Source organism: Dermacentor albipictus, chromosome 1, assembly GCF_038994185.2.
Source record: "Dermacentor albipictus isolate Rhodes 1998 colony chromosome 1, USDA_Dalb.pri_finalv2, whole genome shotgun sequence".
In the NCBI taxonomy this organism is placed as follows: Eukaryota; Metazoa; Arthropoda; class Arachnida; order Ixodida; family Ixodidae; genus Dermacentor; species Dermacentor albipictus.
The window spans coordinates 133055721-133074270 of record NC_091821.1 but is presented as its reverse complement, the minus strand read 5'-3'; the positions used below and the strand labels follow the sequence as shown (position 1 = coordinate 133074270).

The following is an 18550-nucleotide window of genomic DNA, read 5'->3' as shown; positions in this document are numbered from 1 at the left end:
AAAAAAATAGTAATAATAATAATCACGTTCTCGTGACGCCTGCGGCAGAAAGGATGTTCCAAATCCGCCACCAAGGTTTTGTGGGTTGTGGCGCTGGCTAACACTCCCAGGGTTCTACTAGGAAACATAAATACCCAAGAAAGTGGATGGGGAAACGGCGCCGCGGTAGCTCAATTGGTAGAGCATCGCACGCGTAATGCGAATGTTGTGGGATCGTTCCTCACCTACGGCAAGTTGTCTTTTCATCCACTTTCATTTGCATTAATTTATCGTTTCTTTATTTCATTTGTTAAGCACATGTAATTTCCCCTATGTTGTCCTTTGTGTCAGTGTTTGTTGGCTTCTTATGATATGACTAATAAAAATCGGGCCCCTCGGTTCTTAACGAACACTTCTAGGCACGTAGTGAATAGCATAGATTGTGTCTCCTTGCCCGATCCCTTTCTTGATCGGTGTTTTTTCCGCTCTTCCTGTGAAGAATTCAGGCAGCGATGGTGCTTAATCCGGCCCAAGTACCGGCAATTGTTGACCCTTCCTCAGGCCTAGACGCGGTGCACTGCCTCTCCCATCTCCGTCGCGAAGCAGCACCTTTCGCTCGTCGCTGCCGGTCGGTGCACGCTGTCCGCTGTTCGTATAGCTGTGCACATGACACGGTGCTGTGTGCCGGGCCTCACTTGCCGGTGGGCGTCGCATGGCCAGAGCACATGGAAGATATCAGCCCTGCCGTCCATCCTGTTACAATCGGAGCAGGGAGTCCCTGGCGGCAGGCCAGCCGCCGCGTTGTCGTCTCGTTTCGAGGCGTATACGCCCTTCGTAGCGTCCGTTGCGGCCGCAAAGCTGGGTCGTCTTCTCTTGTGCACAAGCAGTAATTTGGCAAGCCACTCTAAGAGCATGGTGGAAGCGGCTGCACCAACCATAGTATTAGCATCATTGTCTGTCTTCGAGTAGGCTTTGCGTGCACCTGCACCTAACTTTATTTCTGCGTCGACGAGTTCGTTGCGCTCTGCTTGAACGAAGGGTCAGCAGCCATGCAGAAAAGTGGTCTTGCCATCTTCTAGCTCACCACCTCATTGCCATGCATGTTGCCCCCGTTGTCATCCGCATACCTCGGGCTCATTCTCGACGCGCATACCGGCTGCACGGCTGCAATTGTACGCCGTGTTCGCTCTGTGATTGGCCGTCGAGAAGACACTTTTTTTTTTATTTGTGCCGGGAAGCGGAAGTTCGGCAAAGAGCGTTTCCGCGCTTTCCTGTACTTTACTGCTTGTGGACCGGGAGAGGAAAGGGGAAGAGAGGGGGAAAGGGGACCATCTTATTATTTCACCGCCTATATTAGTAAACAAACTGTAACCCAATAATTTGTCAATTTCTGTTGTTCTCAGTTTTCTGTGTAAACTCGTGCACAATGTGTAAAAATATGTAACGTTATGTGTGTTCACTCACTGCCAATGAACTACCACTAAATAATGTATAATACACGCGTACTTTGCGGGTACAGAAGCCCCTGTCAGGCGCTGTGCGCCTTCTGCCTCTGCACCTTTCTTGAAATTATACTCAAGATGAAATAAACATTCATTCATTCATTCATTCATTCATTCATTCATTCATTCATTCATTCATTCATTCATTCATTCATTCATTCATCAAGGTGAAACATTACGTAAAGCGGTACGCTTTCTCGAAAGAAATTTTTTGGTCCTCGGCAGCTATATTGTGATATTCGCGCTTAAAAAATAAACGTTAGCGGTCGCGCTCAGGCACCCCTACATTGGATCTGTCATACCGTGAATGTATTGTGATGTTCCAAGATTGTCGCCATGTTAGCTTGTTGATTGGCTGAACTATCACGTAACGGCGCAGGAAAGGTCTTTTAGTCTTAGAACGACAGAAATCTGAGCTAGTTGGTAAGGATTCATAATGCAAAATAGAAGTGAGGCGTGCAGACAGGACACAAGAGTAGAGAAGTGGACAACACGAACGCCGACTATCAACTGAAGGGAGCACTGAGCACCTGTCTGCACGCCTCACTTCTATTTTGCATTATGTCTTTTAGTCAATATCATTTTGACGTTGCGTGACAATGCTCCGAAACGCCATTGCAGAAATCTTAGGCCATTATTTACGGTGCGACGTGCCGCGCGAAATACATATATACTAATGAGCGGCCCTATGCACGGCGGCCGAGAGAAATGCGTATCGTCCACGGAGAAAGGAAAGTTGACGGTATCGTCGCATTTTCGGGCTTTCAGGCCGTCAAATTATTATGTTCGTGATTCATGTTCATATCGTTTCCATACCTCTCAGGAGGTTTTGGCATTTGTGTTTTAAGCCATCATTTCTCTTAACTAAAAGAAGCTTTTGTATGAAATAATAGTGGCTAAATATTTAAAAACCTTGTAAGACTTTTCACACATCTAACAGAAGCTATGACAACAGCGGCTTTAGAATTGATGCAAAAAAATTAAAAATACGCAAAGCGGCGCCTTGATGTTTTATTACTCGGGGTCATTGAAAGTGTAAATAGCCAACCAGGAGTAATCAAAAAGAAAGTGGGAGAAAAAGACGGTAAATTGGATGCTAATCATGGAGATTTACAAAAACGGCAAGCAATCCGGATGGAAAGTTTGTGTAACACGAAGGGCAGTGTCTTACTATCCGAGGCCTGAGTTGGCTGCCCGAGGACAAAAAAGATCATCATCAGCAGCAGCCTATGTCCACTGCAGGACGAAGGCCTCTCCCTACGATTTCCAATTACCCCTATCCTGCGCCAACCAATTCCAACTTACGCCTGCGAATTTATAAATTTCATCAATCCACCTGGTCTTCTGTTGTCCTCGACTGCGTTTCCCTTCTCTTGGCACCCATTCTGTAACCCTAATGGTCCACCGGTTATCTAACCTGCGCATTACATGACCTGCCCAGTTCCATTTATTTATTTTAATGCCAATTAGAATATCGGCTATCCCCGTTTGCTCTAATCCACACCGATCTCGTCCTGTCTCTTAACGTTACGCCTAACGTTCTTCGTTGAGTCGCTCTTTGTACGGTCCTTAACTTGTTCTCGAGCTTCATTGTCAGTCTCCAAGTTTCTGCCCCATATGTTAGCACCGGTAGAATGCACTGATTGTACACCTTTCTTTTTAGTGATAATGGTAAGCTTCCAGTAAGGATCTAGTAACGTCTGCCGTATGCGCTCCAACCCAGTTTTATTCTTCTGTAAGTTTTCTTGTCAAGATAAGGATCCCCTGGAAGTAATTGACCTAGGTAAACATACTCCTGTACAGGCTCCTGTACAGGCTGACTGGTGATCATGAATTCTTGTTTCCTTGCTACGCTATCGAACATTACCTTATATATTAATCTTCAACCCCACTCTTACACTCTCTCTGTTAAGGTCCTCAATCATTTGTTGCAACTCGTCCCCGCTGTTTCTGAACAGGAAAATGCCATCTACAAAACGAAAGTTGCTGAGATATTCACCGTTGATCCTTACGCATAAGCGTTCCCAGTTTAATAGCTTGAATGCCTCTTCCAAGCATGCACTGAATAGCATTGGAGAGCTTGTGTCTCCTTGTCTGACCTCTTTCTTTATAGGTATCATTCTACTTGGGGAGAACTAAGGTAGCTACGGAATCTCTGTAGATATTTTCCAATATATTCACGTAAGCCTCCTGTACTACTTGATTACGTATATGCCTCCATGACTGCTGGTATATCTACTGAATCAAATGCCTTTTTCGTAATCTATGAAAGCCATATACAGAGGCTGATTGTACTCTGCAGATTTTTCGATTACCTGATTGATTACATGGATGTGATCCATTTAGCAGTATCCCTTTCCGAAGCCAGCCTGTTCTCTTGGTTGAATGAAGTGTTGACCTTATTCTATTGGAAAGCATCTTGGTGAATAATTTATACAATACTGGAAGTAAGCTAATGGGCCTATAATTGTTCAATTCTATAACGTCTACCTTTTTATGGATTAGTATAATGTTGGAATTCTTCCAGTTCTCTGGGACCCTCGAAGTCCTTCGACATTTCATAATGCAAAGAAGGGGTAAGGCGTGCAGACGCGGACACAATAGAAGAGACGTGGACAACACGAACGCCGACTATCAATTGAAGGAAGCACTGAGGCGAAAAAAGAAAGAAGACACAAAAATCATCTCACTTGACAATAAATCACAAAACTTGACAATAAACTTAAATACCACAACAATAAACCACAAAACTTGTTAATAAATAGTTGCAACAAAGCATGCGCTTTATTTCAGTTCAATAAAGAATTAGGCTTTCACCGTTCTACTATAATAGACGATTGAAAACGTGCAAAATTACGCGCTTATAATTTTATTTTTGTGGTTACCGCCTTATTTAAGTAACAGGGAAAGTTTGAAGCACGCACTATTTGCAGCCTCGCGGAGGAACAGTGACTGGCGGTTATGAGGCCGTGGGCGGGGCTTCACTGAAGACTTGAGTTGTATCCGACTATAGCGCCAAGCTGCGCCCGCCGAGCATATGCCATAGGGTGCCTCGATAGCAGCGCCGGAATCGATGTGCCTTACTATACCATAGTTACTGTATAGGCTCCCTAAAAACAGCCTATACAGTAACTCTAACATGCCACAAAAAAGACGCTTTTAGAGCGCAGATCTTAGGTGCCCGTTCCTGCGTTAAAGGAGTTCTGACACAAAAATTTTCGATCTTGTTTTTTTCTGCTGCAAGGAGTAGGTAATGATCCAGTAATCACGGCAAGAAACATCATTGTCTTCAGAGCGCGACAGGTAATTATTTGGAGTCTTGTTTGCCGCGACCAGTCCAAGTTTCGGTTTGAGGGAGCAACGAGATGGGCCAAAGAAGGAATGTAAACACAGCTGGACACGTGATCGCGCAAAACTGTGACGTGCCACGCTCGCCGGCGCGCGAGCTGTGTTGCTAGTTCGTCTGCTACGCCTGCACGTGCTCTGCGATGTACTCGCCATCACCATCGCCCTCATTTTCGTCGTCCAGCGGCGACTATTTCCTGCTTGCTCTAATCGCCGCCGAATTAGACGTGGCCAACCACATTTGACTGGATCCACTACAAAGCAGCGACTCGGAAAGTGCGCCTAGCGACAGCTATCAATACGCGTACGCGCTGGTACAAGTAGTCCGAGCCATTCGTCGCAGGCGCTTTGTGAATGAAGCATATTCCGGAGCAGAACACGAGGCGACGTAAAAGTCGGCACAGCATCAGGATTGGGGTACGTAGTCTTGGCGGAAGATAAACTGATCTAAGCTCGGCTGGTTTTGTTTATACCAGGCACGCTCGAAATGAAACGAGCAAATCTGGCTACTCTTCAACGGGGTCAGTTCTAAGCGTCCATTGGCGCGCACGAACATCGACCACTTCTGCCGCTTATCGACGCCGACGGTATACCCAACAAGCAAGCCAGGCGAGCTGGCGATCGCTGGGGAACGGTATATAGGCCTAGCTTGCTGGCCGTCTGATCCGAGGTCGACGGCCCTTGCGACCCTTCCGCAGCTGGTAATAAAGCATCTATATTCGTCAACACAATCATCGTCTGCACATTTATGTCACTCATAAGTGACAGTACAAATAGACTTCCCATCGCCCTTGGTGACGATCGATGAAAAAACACGTTAGCCACCCGAGCCGCTTCGCCGAGACGATTGCAGAGCGCTCGCCGCTTGCGAGTATATCGCGCAACGTTTTATAACATGCACACTTTAGACGTTACTTGATGAGTTATTTCGTGTCAGAAACGTATTTGAGCCGATTTTTGTGCCGCCGTCAGCGGCGAAAGAGGTCAACATCACGACCAGGAAGAAAAAAAAAGAAGACAGACACCGGGACGATCAGAGCGGCGAGAAACTTGCTCGCAGGGCCCGCCCCTACGGCAGCGCAAACTCGTGGCGTAGCGTTTTCTCGGTTGTTTACATTCCTTTCTTGATGTCCATGTCGCGAGGTTCTGCGTTTTGCGGGTGGCTGAGCGCACGTACTCTAAAATTGATTTTAGATATGTTCCGAGCTGTATTCGCCGTTCATATTTTGAAGACGGTGAGGGTGTGCCCACATAAATCGAATTTCGTGTCAGTACTCCTTTAAGCGTCGGCGTAACCGAGCGAATGCGGAGCTCAGCGGAAAAGGAAAGAGGGCAATAGCGGATAGAGGCGAGGAGAAAACCGAAGGTTACAGTGAATGCATGAAGCGGAAAGCAGAGGAGAGAATGGTGAAAGGGTGCGGAGAAAATCATAAGACTGGGATAGCGAAGGGAGCGTGAGGAGGTAAGCGGAGGAAGCCACCTTGAAGCACCACCAGATGGCGCTCACGTCCGCGCATCCGTCTGGGAAATATACCGGGAGAAAAAGTCTATGGTTACAGTGTACTAGAATACTTTCCAGTGGCACGACCGCGCCTCTCCGCTGACGCGCGCGGTGGCACCTGCAGCGGCGGCGCTGCAATCGACCGCTCTTGAAAGCTCGTCCTGTTCCCCTCTGAAGCGTACGTGGCACACAAAAATAGAAAGCGTGTTTGGTTATGTACAGTCGCTGTTTTAACGCAATTCAGCTTGGGTTTTCAATTATTTTTGGGGTACTTTATGTGCGTAGAGGTGTTTGAGGTGGCCGTAAGATTTTGGGCGTGTCTTACTTGCAATTTCTTTTTTCACGCTTAGTCGTCAACTCGGACTAGATGGCACTACCGGAATAATTTGCGAGTACTAAATTTTGCGAAGCAATTGTCATTTGCGGGACCAAATATTCGCATGATGTTCGCGATCGCAAAAGACACCTTACAGTGTCTGCTAGGGTGCACATGCACAGATATCCGTCAAATTAAGGCTGATTTAATATTTACACGAGAAAGCACTTCATTTTTAAAGTACGTGCTGCACAAGACGAAATCTGACGCGCAGAAAAAAAGAAGGGAGAACGACTTCGAAACCGATTTCTCTGTCCCATACGATTTTATTCCAGGCGCTCTGTAATAGCGCAAGAATCATCCCGAGAGCTTTATGCACTTAACAAGCAGCTTAGAAATTGGGCTAAGTCAGTCTGCTTAGCTTCAGGTGCTGTGCTGCCTTTCTTTTTGACAGCATATGTGCTTTATTCAAGCCTTTGATAAAAAAATGGAGCCGTGTGGTGACATAAAAGCTGACTATGCGAGGAGTCAGGCTTTCTGCATGATCTCTGCATCCCACCTTCAAGGGAGCGGCGCAATGAATCATATGCAGGATGTCCATTACGCTTTCCCGATGAACTTTTTGTGCACTAAAGCAATTAGTGAAAATGTCTTCAAGCCTTGTTATAAAGCGGAACAGTTCCACCGAGGGGTAGAGTAAACCTCCTTCATCATTATGGCGCACAAATTCTGCAGCATGCAAGCGGCGCCCTTCTTCTGTTGGAAGTAAGAGGCTGTCATTACACGCACAGCATTTGGTGGGCAGCACACACTTTTTGGCCACGTATCCGGAAATGTAATATATAAGCCTTGAGTCGCTCCTCTGGACATTGTACTCGTGTTCCACTGCTTCACTGCCATGTGAACTTGAAGGTACTGCTTGTTTTTCTGTGCAAAGCTTCATATGGTCAATCAGCTGTTGCTTTGAAGCGCCAGCCACCTGCTTACCCAGCACGAACGTCTTCGAGTTCATAGCACCGGCACTATTTGCAGTGAAGAACACGGCCTTTTCTACATTCACCTCACCTGAGAGCGAGTCGAGGGAACATGAAGTAAAACATACTCCGTCTGCGTCGTGAAGTTCATGTAGCGTCCAGCGCTTCCCAGGCACTTTTATTTTCATCACCGCAGCGACAGTCGCGGCCACACAGACTTCGTTGTCAACCGTCGCACCCGTAGGTTCGTCAACCTCTGTCGTCTCTGCAAGCTGCCCTCGTGCCTTTTTTCGTGGTGGGACTTCGTCATCGCCCTTCCTTTTTCTTTCGTTCCTCTTGGGAGTAGGCTGCTTGCTCAGGTAAGCTGGCAGATTTGGCAAAATTGTGGGGACTGCGTCCGGAGTAAGCGTAGGCGTACCGCGTGGGATGCGAACTTCCTCCCCATTTATACGGTGCACATAGTCCCGAACAATGAAGCGTTGCTCAAAATGCAGCTCACATACCGCGCAGTCTGTGGTTAGCGGCTTGTCGGCTCTATGTAGGTTTCTCTCCCACGTGCACCTCCGTTCCGGGTCTGCAGGCGCCTTGAATAACGATAGCTTCTTCGCACTGTTAGTTCGGGCGTATCCTGTGCTACACCCTGGGGCGTAGCAATGGTTGAGACGTTGCTTTGCACTCATTGATGCAAGTGGCCGCATTCACAAGAGAACGCTTGCGACGCACAACCGCACAGAGCAAAAAGCCACCACCAAAACACACCGCTGAAATGCAATGGTACTGCGTGCCCAGACCTGTCGCCTTCAAGAGTGGTCGACGGCAGCGCCACCGCTTCGGGTGCCACCGCGGGTGACACACGCCGCAAGGCGCAGCCCCCTCCGCTCGTTGCACTGAATAGCTTCTAGTTCACTGTACTATGGTAGGAAGGCAGGAAGTCAGCAACAATACAACATATCCTAGACGAAGATGAAAACAGGCTGGAAGGAGAAGCGGCAATAAATTACATCCGAAACGCAACAGCCGAATCCTTCCAAGGCAATGACAAGGTTGTACTTGAGGAAAAAAATAGCATGAAAGAGACCCAAGTGGAAAAGGAGCTGGTGCTGACAAATTTAAACTGGAAGCAAGCGGAAGAGAAAATTCCTAAGCGCACAGCCACAGGGCTAGACGAGGTTCCCGTTAGGCTAATAAATGAACTGGGACCAAAAAGTAAGGAAGCTCTGGTGAAAGCAGTGGAAAAAATTTTAAGAGATAGATGAATACCAGACAGTTGGCGACAAAGTAGAATGAATTTAATTTATAAAGGTAAGGGGGAGAAAGACAGAATTCACTCGTATAGACCGTTGACCATTACATCGGTAATATACAGGCTAGCAATGCAGGAAATCAAATTAAAGCTTCAAGCATGGGCAGAGAATAATGGCATTTTGGGAGAGCTTCAGAATGGCTTTAGAATAGGTAGTCGTTTGGATGATAACTTGTTTGTTCTTACTCAGTGTATCGAAATATCAAAAGCAGAAAGCAGACCGTTGTATGTGGCCTTTTTGGACATTACAGGAACATACGACAACGTAGACCGCAACATTTTGTGGGATATTCTGGAAGGGGGAGGCTTAGGTAACGATTGTCTACAGCTTTTGAGAGAGATTTACCTAGAAAATACCGTTTGCGTTGAATGGGAAGGGATGAGAAGCGCGGAGAAAGTTCTAATCAACAAGGGACTGAGGCAGGGGTGCCCTTTATCCCCGCTGCTGTTTATGATGTACATGGTGAGGATGGAGAGGGAGCTAGAAGGAAGTAATATCGGGTTTAATCTCTCATACAAACAGGCAGGTACAGTAATAGAGCAGCAACTCCCAGGTTTATTTTATGCGGACGACATTGTGTTTGCTCGCTAACAAGCAAAGTGATTTGCAACGTCTGGCTAATATCTGTGGACAGGAAGGCAACAATTTAGGTTTGAAATTTAGTGTTAGAAAATCAGGTGTTATGGTATTCAATGAGAACAGTGAACAGACAGTGGAGATACAGGGCCAAGAAATACCTCGGGTAACAGAATGTAAATACCTTGGTATATGGATAAACGAAGGCAATGGATATATGGAAGCACAGGAAAAAACCATAACAGTCAAGGGGAAGAGAAATTCAGCCATAATGAAGCACAGAGCGCTATGGGGATACAATAGGTACGAGGTCCTCCGAGGTATATGAAAAGGTGTAATGGTTCCAGGACTTACATTTGAAAATGGGGTCGTTTGCTTGAAAGCCGGGGTACAATCAGGACTCGGCGGGAACCAAAGGTCAGTGAGTCGCCTCGCATTGGGCGCTCACAGGAAGACTACAAATGAAGTTGTTAAAAAAAAAATTAATTATGGGGTTTTACGTGCCAAAACCACTTTCTGATTATGAGGCACGCCGTAGTGGAGGACTCCGGAAATTTCGACCACCTGGGGTTCTTTAACGTGCACCTAAAGCTAAGTACACGGGTGTTTTCGCATTTCGCCCCCATCGAAATGCGGCCGCCGCGGCCGGGATTCGATCCCGCGACCTCGTGCTCAGCAGCCTAACACCATAGCCACTGAGCAACCGCGGCGGGTCAAATGAAGTTGTGCAAGGTGGTATGGGCTGGACTAGTTTTGAAGTGAGGGAAGCTCGCAGTAAAATTGAGTATGAAGAACGGCTCAGGAATATGGAAGAAAGTAAATGGGCTGGGAGACTGTTGAGGTGTCTGTAAAGGAAAAACATTGATTCACAGTGGAGGAAAAGAACTAGGAAGCTTACCAGCAAGTATGCGGCCTGTAGGGTGGGCAACACAGCAACAAAGAACGTCAAGCGGGAAGTCAGAGAGGCTGAAATAATCTCATGGGTGGCAGCGAAGGAAAAGAAACCTGCCATGAGTAACTACTTAAGAGGAAAAAAACGAAATCAGGAAAGAAACCATTTATGATAACTCAAAGGGAAGCTCATTACTTTTCGAAACTAGATCGGGATGCCTTAGAACACGCACCTATAAAGCGAGATATAAGAAGGAAGAAGAGGCATGTGCTTGCTGCGGTAAAGCCAGGGAAACGACGGAGCATGTTTTATGAGAATGTCAAGACGTCTACCCAACGGTCGATTTAGGCACCACTGGCCTCATTGAAGCCCTTGGGTTCAGCGGGAGCAGTGGTAAAGTAAACATGTCCGCAATAGGCATTAGTAAGAGGCGATTGGAGGAAGTAGGAAAACGGCAAAAGACGGAGACGTACAAAAGCACAGTTCGCAATAGGGGATCAGAGAATTTGGGTGTGGTAGTTCATAGTGTTTTTTTTTTCGTTTTTTATTATTTAACCTAGGTAGAACATTAGGCAGTATAATAGCAAGAGCTTGGTGGCGCAACCCACCACCCCGTTCCAAAGGGGACGCTCATAACATCCATCCATAGATAATATTCTACGCGTTCGCACCGACGTCACATCGGTTACAAGAACTTGATCGTGGACCCCGGCAGAAAACACTTTCGCATTAAAAGAAGGGCGAAAGTGCTGCACAGAGCACCATCGCCGAGCCTTTAAATCGAAGCTTTCTTTGTCTCTTCCTTCGACTTTCCCACTGCTGGTGCTGCTGTCCTGCACACCGCGTCGGGGGGTGGTTCAGAGCGTGTGTATACATAACAGGAGCGAGTCAGAGAGGATAGGCGACACAATGCAGCAATCTTACGTACGCAACGTACACAGTACTAAAACTGTTCAATTCTATATCGATACCATTTGGCCGCTTCTCGGCCAGCCGAATCGCGCCGAGTCACTTGCGATTCACGAAATAGCGACAGTTGGTCGGTCGCTTATACCATGTTGAAGAAAAAACGCATGTTGGCGCCCAACCACTAATACTCATTCCGTTTCTTGAAAACGCATCCCGCCTGATGTAGCAGACAGCTTGGCTGCAGTAGACGACGGGCACGAGCAGTTTTCGACGAAATAATCTATACGTTTTATGCCGCCTGTTTATTTCCGCTGGGGAGGAAAGCTGTTTTGCTCGATCAAGATCGTTGGGTTCATTTACATTATTCTGTCTTTTAGGCAAAACGTCACGATTGCGCCGTTACGAAAGCGAATCGGGAGCTTACGTCTGCCGTCCACGTCGTCGTGTACGCACCACGCTCCGAAGAAAATGGCGGCATGTCCAAAACAACTCATCTGGGGTTCATGCAATCGTGACCAGAAGTTTATCGTACTTCAATTTGATGGCACATGCCGTGCCGATTCGCGGACGATGCGTATAGTCACCTGACTGTTCGTACATCGAGTTAAATGAGCGTGTATCCAGCTCTTGGTCTAGGCTCTGTTGTGCTGGTTCTTTATGAGAACTATCCAGATTTGTGCGTTTAAAAATACATGTACTTCATGCAATAGCCAGGGTCAACTTGTATGTACCATCAACATAAATTGAAAGACGAACAGGAAGCACTTGTTACACGTATTGGGTGGAAGTGCGAACGTGTAATTGCTCTGTAGCCCGTTTCCAAGGGTGCAGTTCCAAGTGCATACCTTCGGCGGTCGCTCTTGTCGCGCCGCGCACGATTCGAGAGGCGCGTTTACAAGCAGCCGCTTGTAAATAATTTCACCATCTGCGTCCGCGAAACTTTCCATTTATTGTCTCGGCATTCCTTTGCGACGGAAGCGAACTTTATATTGAAATCGCATATACACTTCGTTATATTGAGCTTCGAAATACATGGCGTTCTATCGACAACAGGTAATGAAAAGTTATACTTCGTTATATCGAGTTTAGCTGTATATATCTTGTTCATACCACACATCATTTTTCATCCTCATAGTGTAATACATACTTATTTTACTCTTTCCAGCTAGTTTTAGGCCTCTCTACAGCTGTTTCATGCACCCCTCGTAATTCTGAGTTCATATACCACTCGCAAGCCATTATCATCGCCTTGGTTCTCTTTGGCTACATCTGGCCCTCGTGCCGAAAAACCCCACTAACCAGCAACAGGTTGGCAGACTGCAAACGTGTTCTCGAACCTACATTAAGAAACAACATTCGCCTACATTACAAATGTAGGTTAACCTAGAAATGGAGTAACACATTGTAGTAGTTTCGGAAATGTCCACATCTGAATCTACGTTGATGGCACCGTTTGGTGGCAGGAGGAAATATTGTTGGTCACTGTTAAGGGGAAACTTCGCCGCTTTTTTTTTTTTTTTCAGCCATATTAGGATATCGTCATTTTCAAATCCCATTGACAGTCCCGTCACCTGTAGGATGGCTCAATTTGCTTAGAAATTCATCAGTAATTTTATATAACCAATAGAAAAGATACCAACACCGAAACAGGTAGCTGCTTCGTGTGATGTTACAATGAGTTGACATCAGATTCTGCACTACCGTAATGTAAACACGCAGTACACGTGGCGCTACCACCAAAAAAGCGAAGCTGACGATGCCTTACGACGACACAAGGAGCTTTTACAGATCTCTCCAACTAGACAACTGCGATTTCTGCGAGAATGGCGGTGTAGCCTCTGACGTCACAAACATATGGTTGCCAGTAAAAAGTCTCGAACATGCATCCAATCTTTAAAATTCATTTTCAGGAAAACTAAACGACTTGCAGCCATATTGTTTGGCACAGATAATCAGAGTGCAAATGAGAACGTATATTCGAAATTTTATGAACAACAGTGCACATCGAAAAATCGCCGAATACCAAGTTTAACCTCATGGGAGAGTCACATTCCGCAACAGGATGGACATGCCTTGATCAATACTTGGCTTCACTTGTGCAATTGTAACATGTGCCCTGACCTAACTAAAAGCTAGAGAACTTTATTCAGAAATCGCAATAATTGTGAAGTCTACCAGCCTAAACATTGTGCCAAAAACAGCTCTGCTACATTTAAAACTTTGCTGAAATATAGAGTACAGGCATTTATTCTAGGTTTTGGAGGGGGATTCTACAAAAAATGTGTAGGGGAGGGGGTTACACACACGCACACACAATACGCTTCCATTATTTCTCAGGTCATTTGATTGCCGTCTTTTGCCAAGACTTCAATTTTTTTTTCCAAGTTGGCAACTGCACTTCTTACAACGTACAGTTAGCCACCATAGTACAGTGCTCACGGAATGAAACGCGACACGGAGCATTTAGTAAAACCCCGCACATGGGCAAAGTACGCGAGAGCACTATGTCATGTCGCAAGGAATTTGGTCACCAAAGGTGACGAGGACTTTGATGCAGGTGTACGCGCCAGAATTGAGTCTGTGACACGAACTGCAGCCGGTGGAAACGAAAGTATGCGAATTACTTAGCCCTAAATTGACGCGTTTCATTCCGCGAGCACTGTACGCCCAGATGGCCACCGGCAGCCTTTGTCATTATTGCCACTGGGTATGTTTGTGTGTATGCCAGTAGGTATATTGCAATTCTACTGGGTATCTGCCACTAGGTTTTAATTTGCTTGTAATCATATCTTGCAATAGAAACATTCTATCGTACTAGAAATATTAACATGACAGAACATAACCACTACATAATCGTTCGCCTCACACTATACGAGATGTCTACTGCAGTTGAGTTCGACAATTATTTTTGTTTGTCCGTATGTCCGACATCAGTTCCTGTCCATTTGGAATTTTGCAATACCTCCAGTGCTGGAGAAAGATTGGGGGGGAGTCTCTTTCAGAAAATTTGGAGGGGGTGTTAGTGTTGTAGATAAATCACTGCTGCAGTACATGCATCATTCATATTTCAAACTTCTGCAACAGCTGCCGAGAACACCGTATGGGGCAACCCAGAGGAGGAAGCAGCTGAATTTGTAAGTATATTTACGGAGAAATAAAGTTGAACTACGTAATAACAGCAAATTATGTCAACCTGATCTCTCTTGCAGGTCACCTGCTAGCACTTGCTTTTCAAGGAGTTGAACAGGTGCAGCTCTCCAAAACTGAAGTGCCGAGAAGGGGTTGTGTTGACAACGGCCATGTTGTACACGCTAGGTTATTCCAATAAAGAGAAGTTACATTTTATTCACTTAATTTTACTTTGATACCAATGGACTAGAATGAGCTGCAAACAGTGGCACTGAGACAAGGGACAGATAATCATTTCAGTGTGTGATGAAATCTTAACATATGGCCACACATTACAACAAACCAAGTTGGTACAAACTTGCTGGTGAAGTGCCACAGAAGTGAAGACAGGACATGAGCTGATGAAGACTATCACCTGCAGGAAATGTTTCTAGACAGCCAGATCTGCCATCCTAATGGGCTCTTTTCAGTTTTCTTGCACGACAGCACATGCCACAGGTTCCCTTCAGTACGACAATGACAATGCGGATTCTTTAGGACAGATTGCTGCAATAACATGCTGTTCCCGCCCTGCACTTGCCATTGTAACCTGAACTACATTGCTGCTCCAGACCTGTTAAAACAAAACTAACTGCATTTTCATTCTGGCCCAGTAGTTTGCAAAAAAAGCAGGGCAGCAAATACACTTTTCATGTTTCAGATTGCTACTTGAATAGTGTGCACACAGAAATACTGCAGACTACAATACCACAAGACTGCAGACATGTCACTGTCAACCTATTTTTGGAAGGTGATAATGTCCGCATGCTGCCATACACATTATGAAAACAATCAAGAGCTTTGGGATGACAGGCACGTGCACCTAAATCTAAGCACACGGGTGTTTTCGCATTTTGCCCCCATCGAAATGCGGGTGCCGTGGCCGGGATTCGATCCCGCGACTTCGTGCTCAGCAGCCCAACACCATCGCCACTGAGCAACCACGGCGGGTACACAGTGCAATATAAGATATGTTAACAGCACTATGGAAGACAACACACAAAATACGAAATGCACAGGACAGGTGTTACACATCAAACGTTTTATAATGAGGCCTAAAGTAAAACCTCACTATAACAAAGTTGAAGCGGGAACTGCATTTATATCTTTCTATTTGTTATTATGGGTGACTGCACTCATGGCCACCAGGAAAATACAGGGTGCACTGTTAGTGACCACCGGGTAAGCTGATGCAAGAACCCAGTGCCCGCCTCCAAAGGACAACAAAAGATAGTTTTTTGCCATGTCTTTATCAGTGATGACTGCTTTCGCTAACGCAGCTGTAAACAAAAATCCATCTATGGCACTACTGCGTGCGCTCTAGTAGCGGCATACCAGGCCCTAATGTTTAATGTGTCGGCAGGGTGCGGCAAGGCTCCGATTTCGCATAACACTTGTGGTTACATGCAAGCTGACGCTTATAAACAAAGAACATTTTCTTTACACTAGTGGTGAGTCATGGGCATTGCAATGAATCGTGGGCTATCAGCACTTCATTGGCTCATTCATGAAATGCCGATACAGTACATCGAGCAATTGCCGAGAACATAAGCAGTGGTTGTAATTTCTAATACATTTCGTAGTTTGTTTTTATAATTTGTTGCATTAGTTTGTTCTGTGCCAGTGATAACAATGGCACAGCTTTGTCAGAGTCGACTACGAATGGCAAGATTGGAAAATTAAATGGATCATTGGTAGACATGGTCCCTTAGCTGTGTACATGCAGCAGATTATTGCAACCGCAATTAGATCACGCAGCATGTACCATGTGTGCCTTCGTACTGCAAGCCATGTGCTCCTTCAGCAATGCACGGTGTGCTGTGTGCACAAGAGCGCAGGACCCAGTGGCATTGCCAATGTGTGGTGCGAAGCAGCAGTGGAAGAGTGCACACGTAAGTACCAACGGTTTGGCGCATTGCCAGGCAGTGGACAGTTCTCAAGTGTTTTTAATTGCAAATTCTGGCAAGTTACAAGCAAAGTGAAGCTCTGCTTAATTTTGGCTTAATCAGCACAAAATTATTAGTAAATTTTCATTCTGCACTAAATAAAGTTCATTTTATCCACATAAACAAAATTATTTTGTACAAATGATAACAGAGAAAGAGACAGAAGAAAGGCAGAGAGGTTAACCAGAAGTGAAAAATGAGAGTATAAATGCATGTGCACATATGCTTCTATGGCAATTTCACAGGGAATTACAAATTATCCTAAATTTTGATTACTTTGTTATATCCATTAGCTCATTTTGAAGAAGTTTGACTACTATAAGCTTGAAAGGTTCATTCGCAACAAAATCCAAAAACACATCACTCATGATCACCCATGACGCACGCATCCTCTTACTCAATTAACCAATTTGCTTTTTTAAGATCTTGATAGGAGTGCTGATGCAGTTATTGGCTTACTGTATGCAAAAATTTGCGCCTATAACCCAGTACATGTTTGCTGTCAAACTTTGGCGTGCAATGGCATCTTTTGCAGTTTTTGATTCTTGTCTTCCTTAGTACTGTCAATGTTTTACAAATGCCAGGAAACAACTCTGACAACTTTCAGCAACAGTAACAGTGCAATAAGCCGAAGCAAACTAATAAAACTAAAAATTGTAAACATTCTCTGCCAATGCAACAGCTCCTCAGCTAATCTCAGTCACAAAATGCCACAGTACCACTTCTACATATTGCTCTATAAATAATGAAAAACATGTTTTTTCCCCGCATTAACGTGACTTCCTAAAGATAACATCCCAAAGCGGAACTCAATATTCCTCTGCAAAAACGATGTCAAGAGTGGTGCCATGTTCACACAGGAGTTGCACAAGAGTAGTTGACCCTTAGCAGTCCTTCATTTGAGCTTGAGTTCAGATTTTCACTAAGAATAGCATTACATAAAGCAGTTAACCTAGTTGCCTGATAAATAGGCTGCATTACATGTTTTATTTTGTGCACTCTTTGACACTTGTCCAGTAGTTTATATGATGACCCATATATTTACAAGATGCACATATGCTAAATTTCACATCACAGATTCTTCAATTCGAACATACCAATGAATTTCATAACATGGCTAAAGCAACAAGCACTCTTTTAAGAGAAGTACGCATTGCTCAGCTAAGATACTAAACGAGTAATGCAGACAGCCTATACTGAAATTACTTCAGATGAAACGGCCACTGGAAATCGCTCGAAACACATGAAATCCATTAACCCTGCAATGTCCAACATACCTACTATATGCTACATTAAGCTTGACACCTGAAAATGCTCACTGAAGGCCAGGAAATTTAAAGAAAAGCTCACAGTTCCGTTATTAAAATGCTGGAATAAAGTTACAATGGTGGACAGTTAGCAAACCAATTAATTAAACAAGTTAAACCTGAACAAATTCTTTTTTTGCATGTGCTCTCTATAGCCAGAATTAACTCAACAATTTGTTCCAATTTTCGGTGACGTGAAACTGCGTATGGTCATTACAGGATTTAAGAGCCATCAAGCTCGTGTCACCTTCCCTGTTTTACAGTTTTCGAGTCACTTTTGTTGTCGGCAAAAAAGATCCCACTAGTGGCCAGCTGCATTTACAAAAGCTGGAGAGACTGCATTGCAAGTCCACCATTAGAGGTAAAAAGACAATGCAGTGTCACAGAACAGGACAGGTTATCATGGGTATCGTACATGCTGCATCAGACTTGCCTTGCAGCATGCCAGCAGTATCAAAAGGACAGAAAGCCTCAGTATGAAGCAACAGCAGCTTCAACAGAAGACCTGATTGAGAGCACTTCTATGTGCAATCTCTATCACAAGAAAGGCAAAGAAAGCATAGAATTTCTTTCAAGTGACCTGTACCAAAACACAGAAGAGAAGAGCAAAACCATCTTGCCAAGCTTGTTGCTACGGCTGAAACACGCTCGACACTCAGAGACTTCTGCCAGATATTTTATGGTACTTGATACATTTTTGTGAAGCGGCCACAAGAAAGGCAAAGAAAGCATAGAATTTCTTTCAAGTGACCTGTATCAAAACACAGAAGAGAAGAGCAAAACCATCTTGCAAAGCTTGTTGCTACGGCTGAAACAGGCTCGACACTCAGA

General features: G+C 45.1%; 1 protein-coding gene across 7 annotated transcripts in view; it reads left to right on the top strand.

The window, feature by feature from the left end:
• Positions 1-14643, top strand: part of nenya — an 80319-nt gene extending 65676 nt beyond the window's left edge. For 6 of the 7 annotated variants that reach the window (XR_010562606.1, XR_010562603.1, XR_010562602.1 and 3 more), the window contains 2 exons: positions 14383-14432; positions 14508-14643. Coding sequence is in view for 3 of the 7 variants with exons in the window: in XM_065424513.1 (XP_065280585.1) it covers positions 14383-14432; positions 14508-14541 (84 nt within the window). In the remaining 4 variants the exon portion in view is untranslated. Of the gene's footprint in view, positions 1-14382; positions 14433-14507 lie in introns of those variants that run through there. The other variant, XR_010562604.1, reaches the window with a different exon arrangement.
• Positions 14644-18550: the final 3907 nt, after the last annotated feature.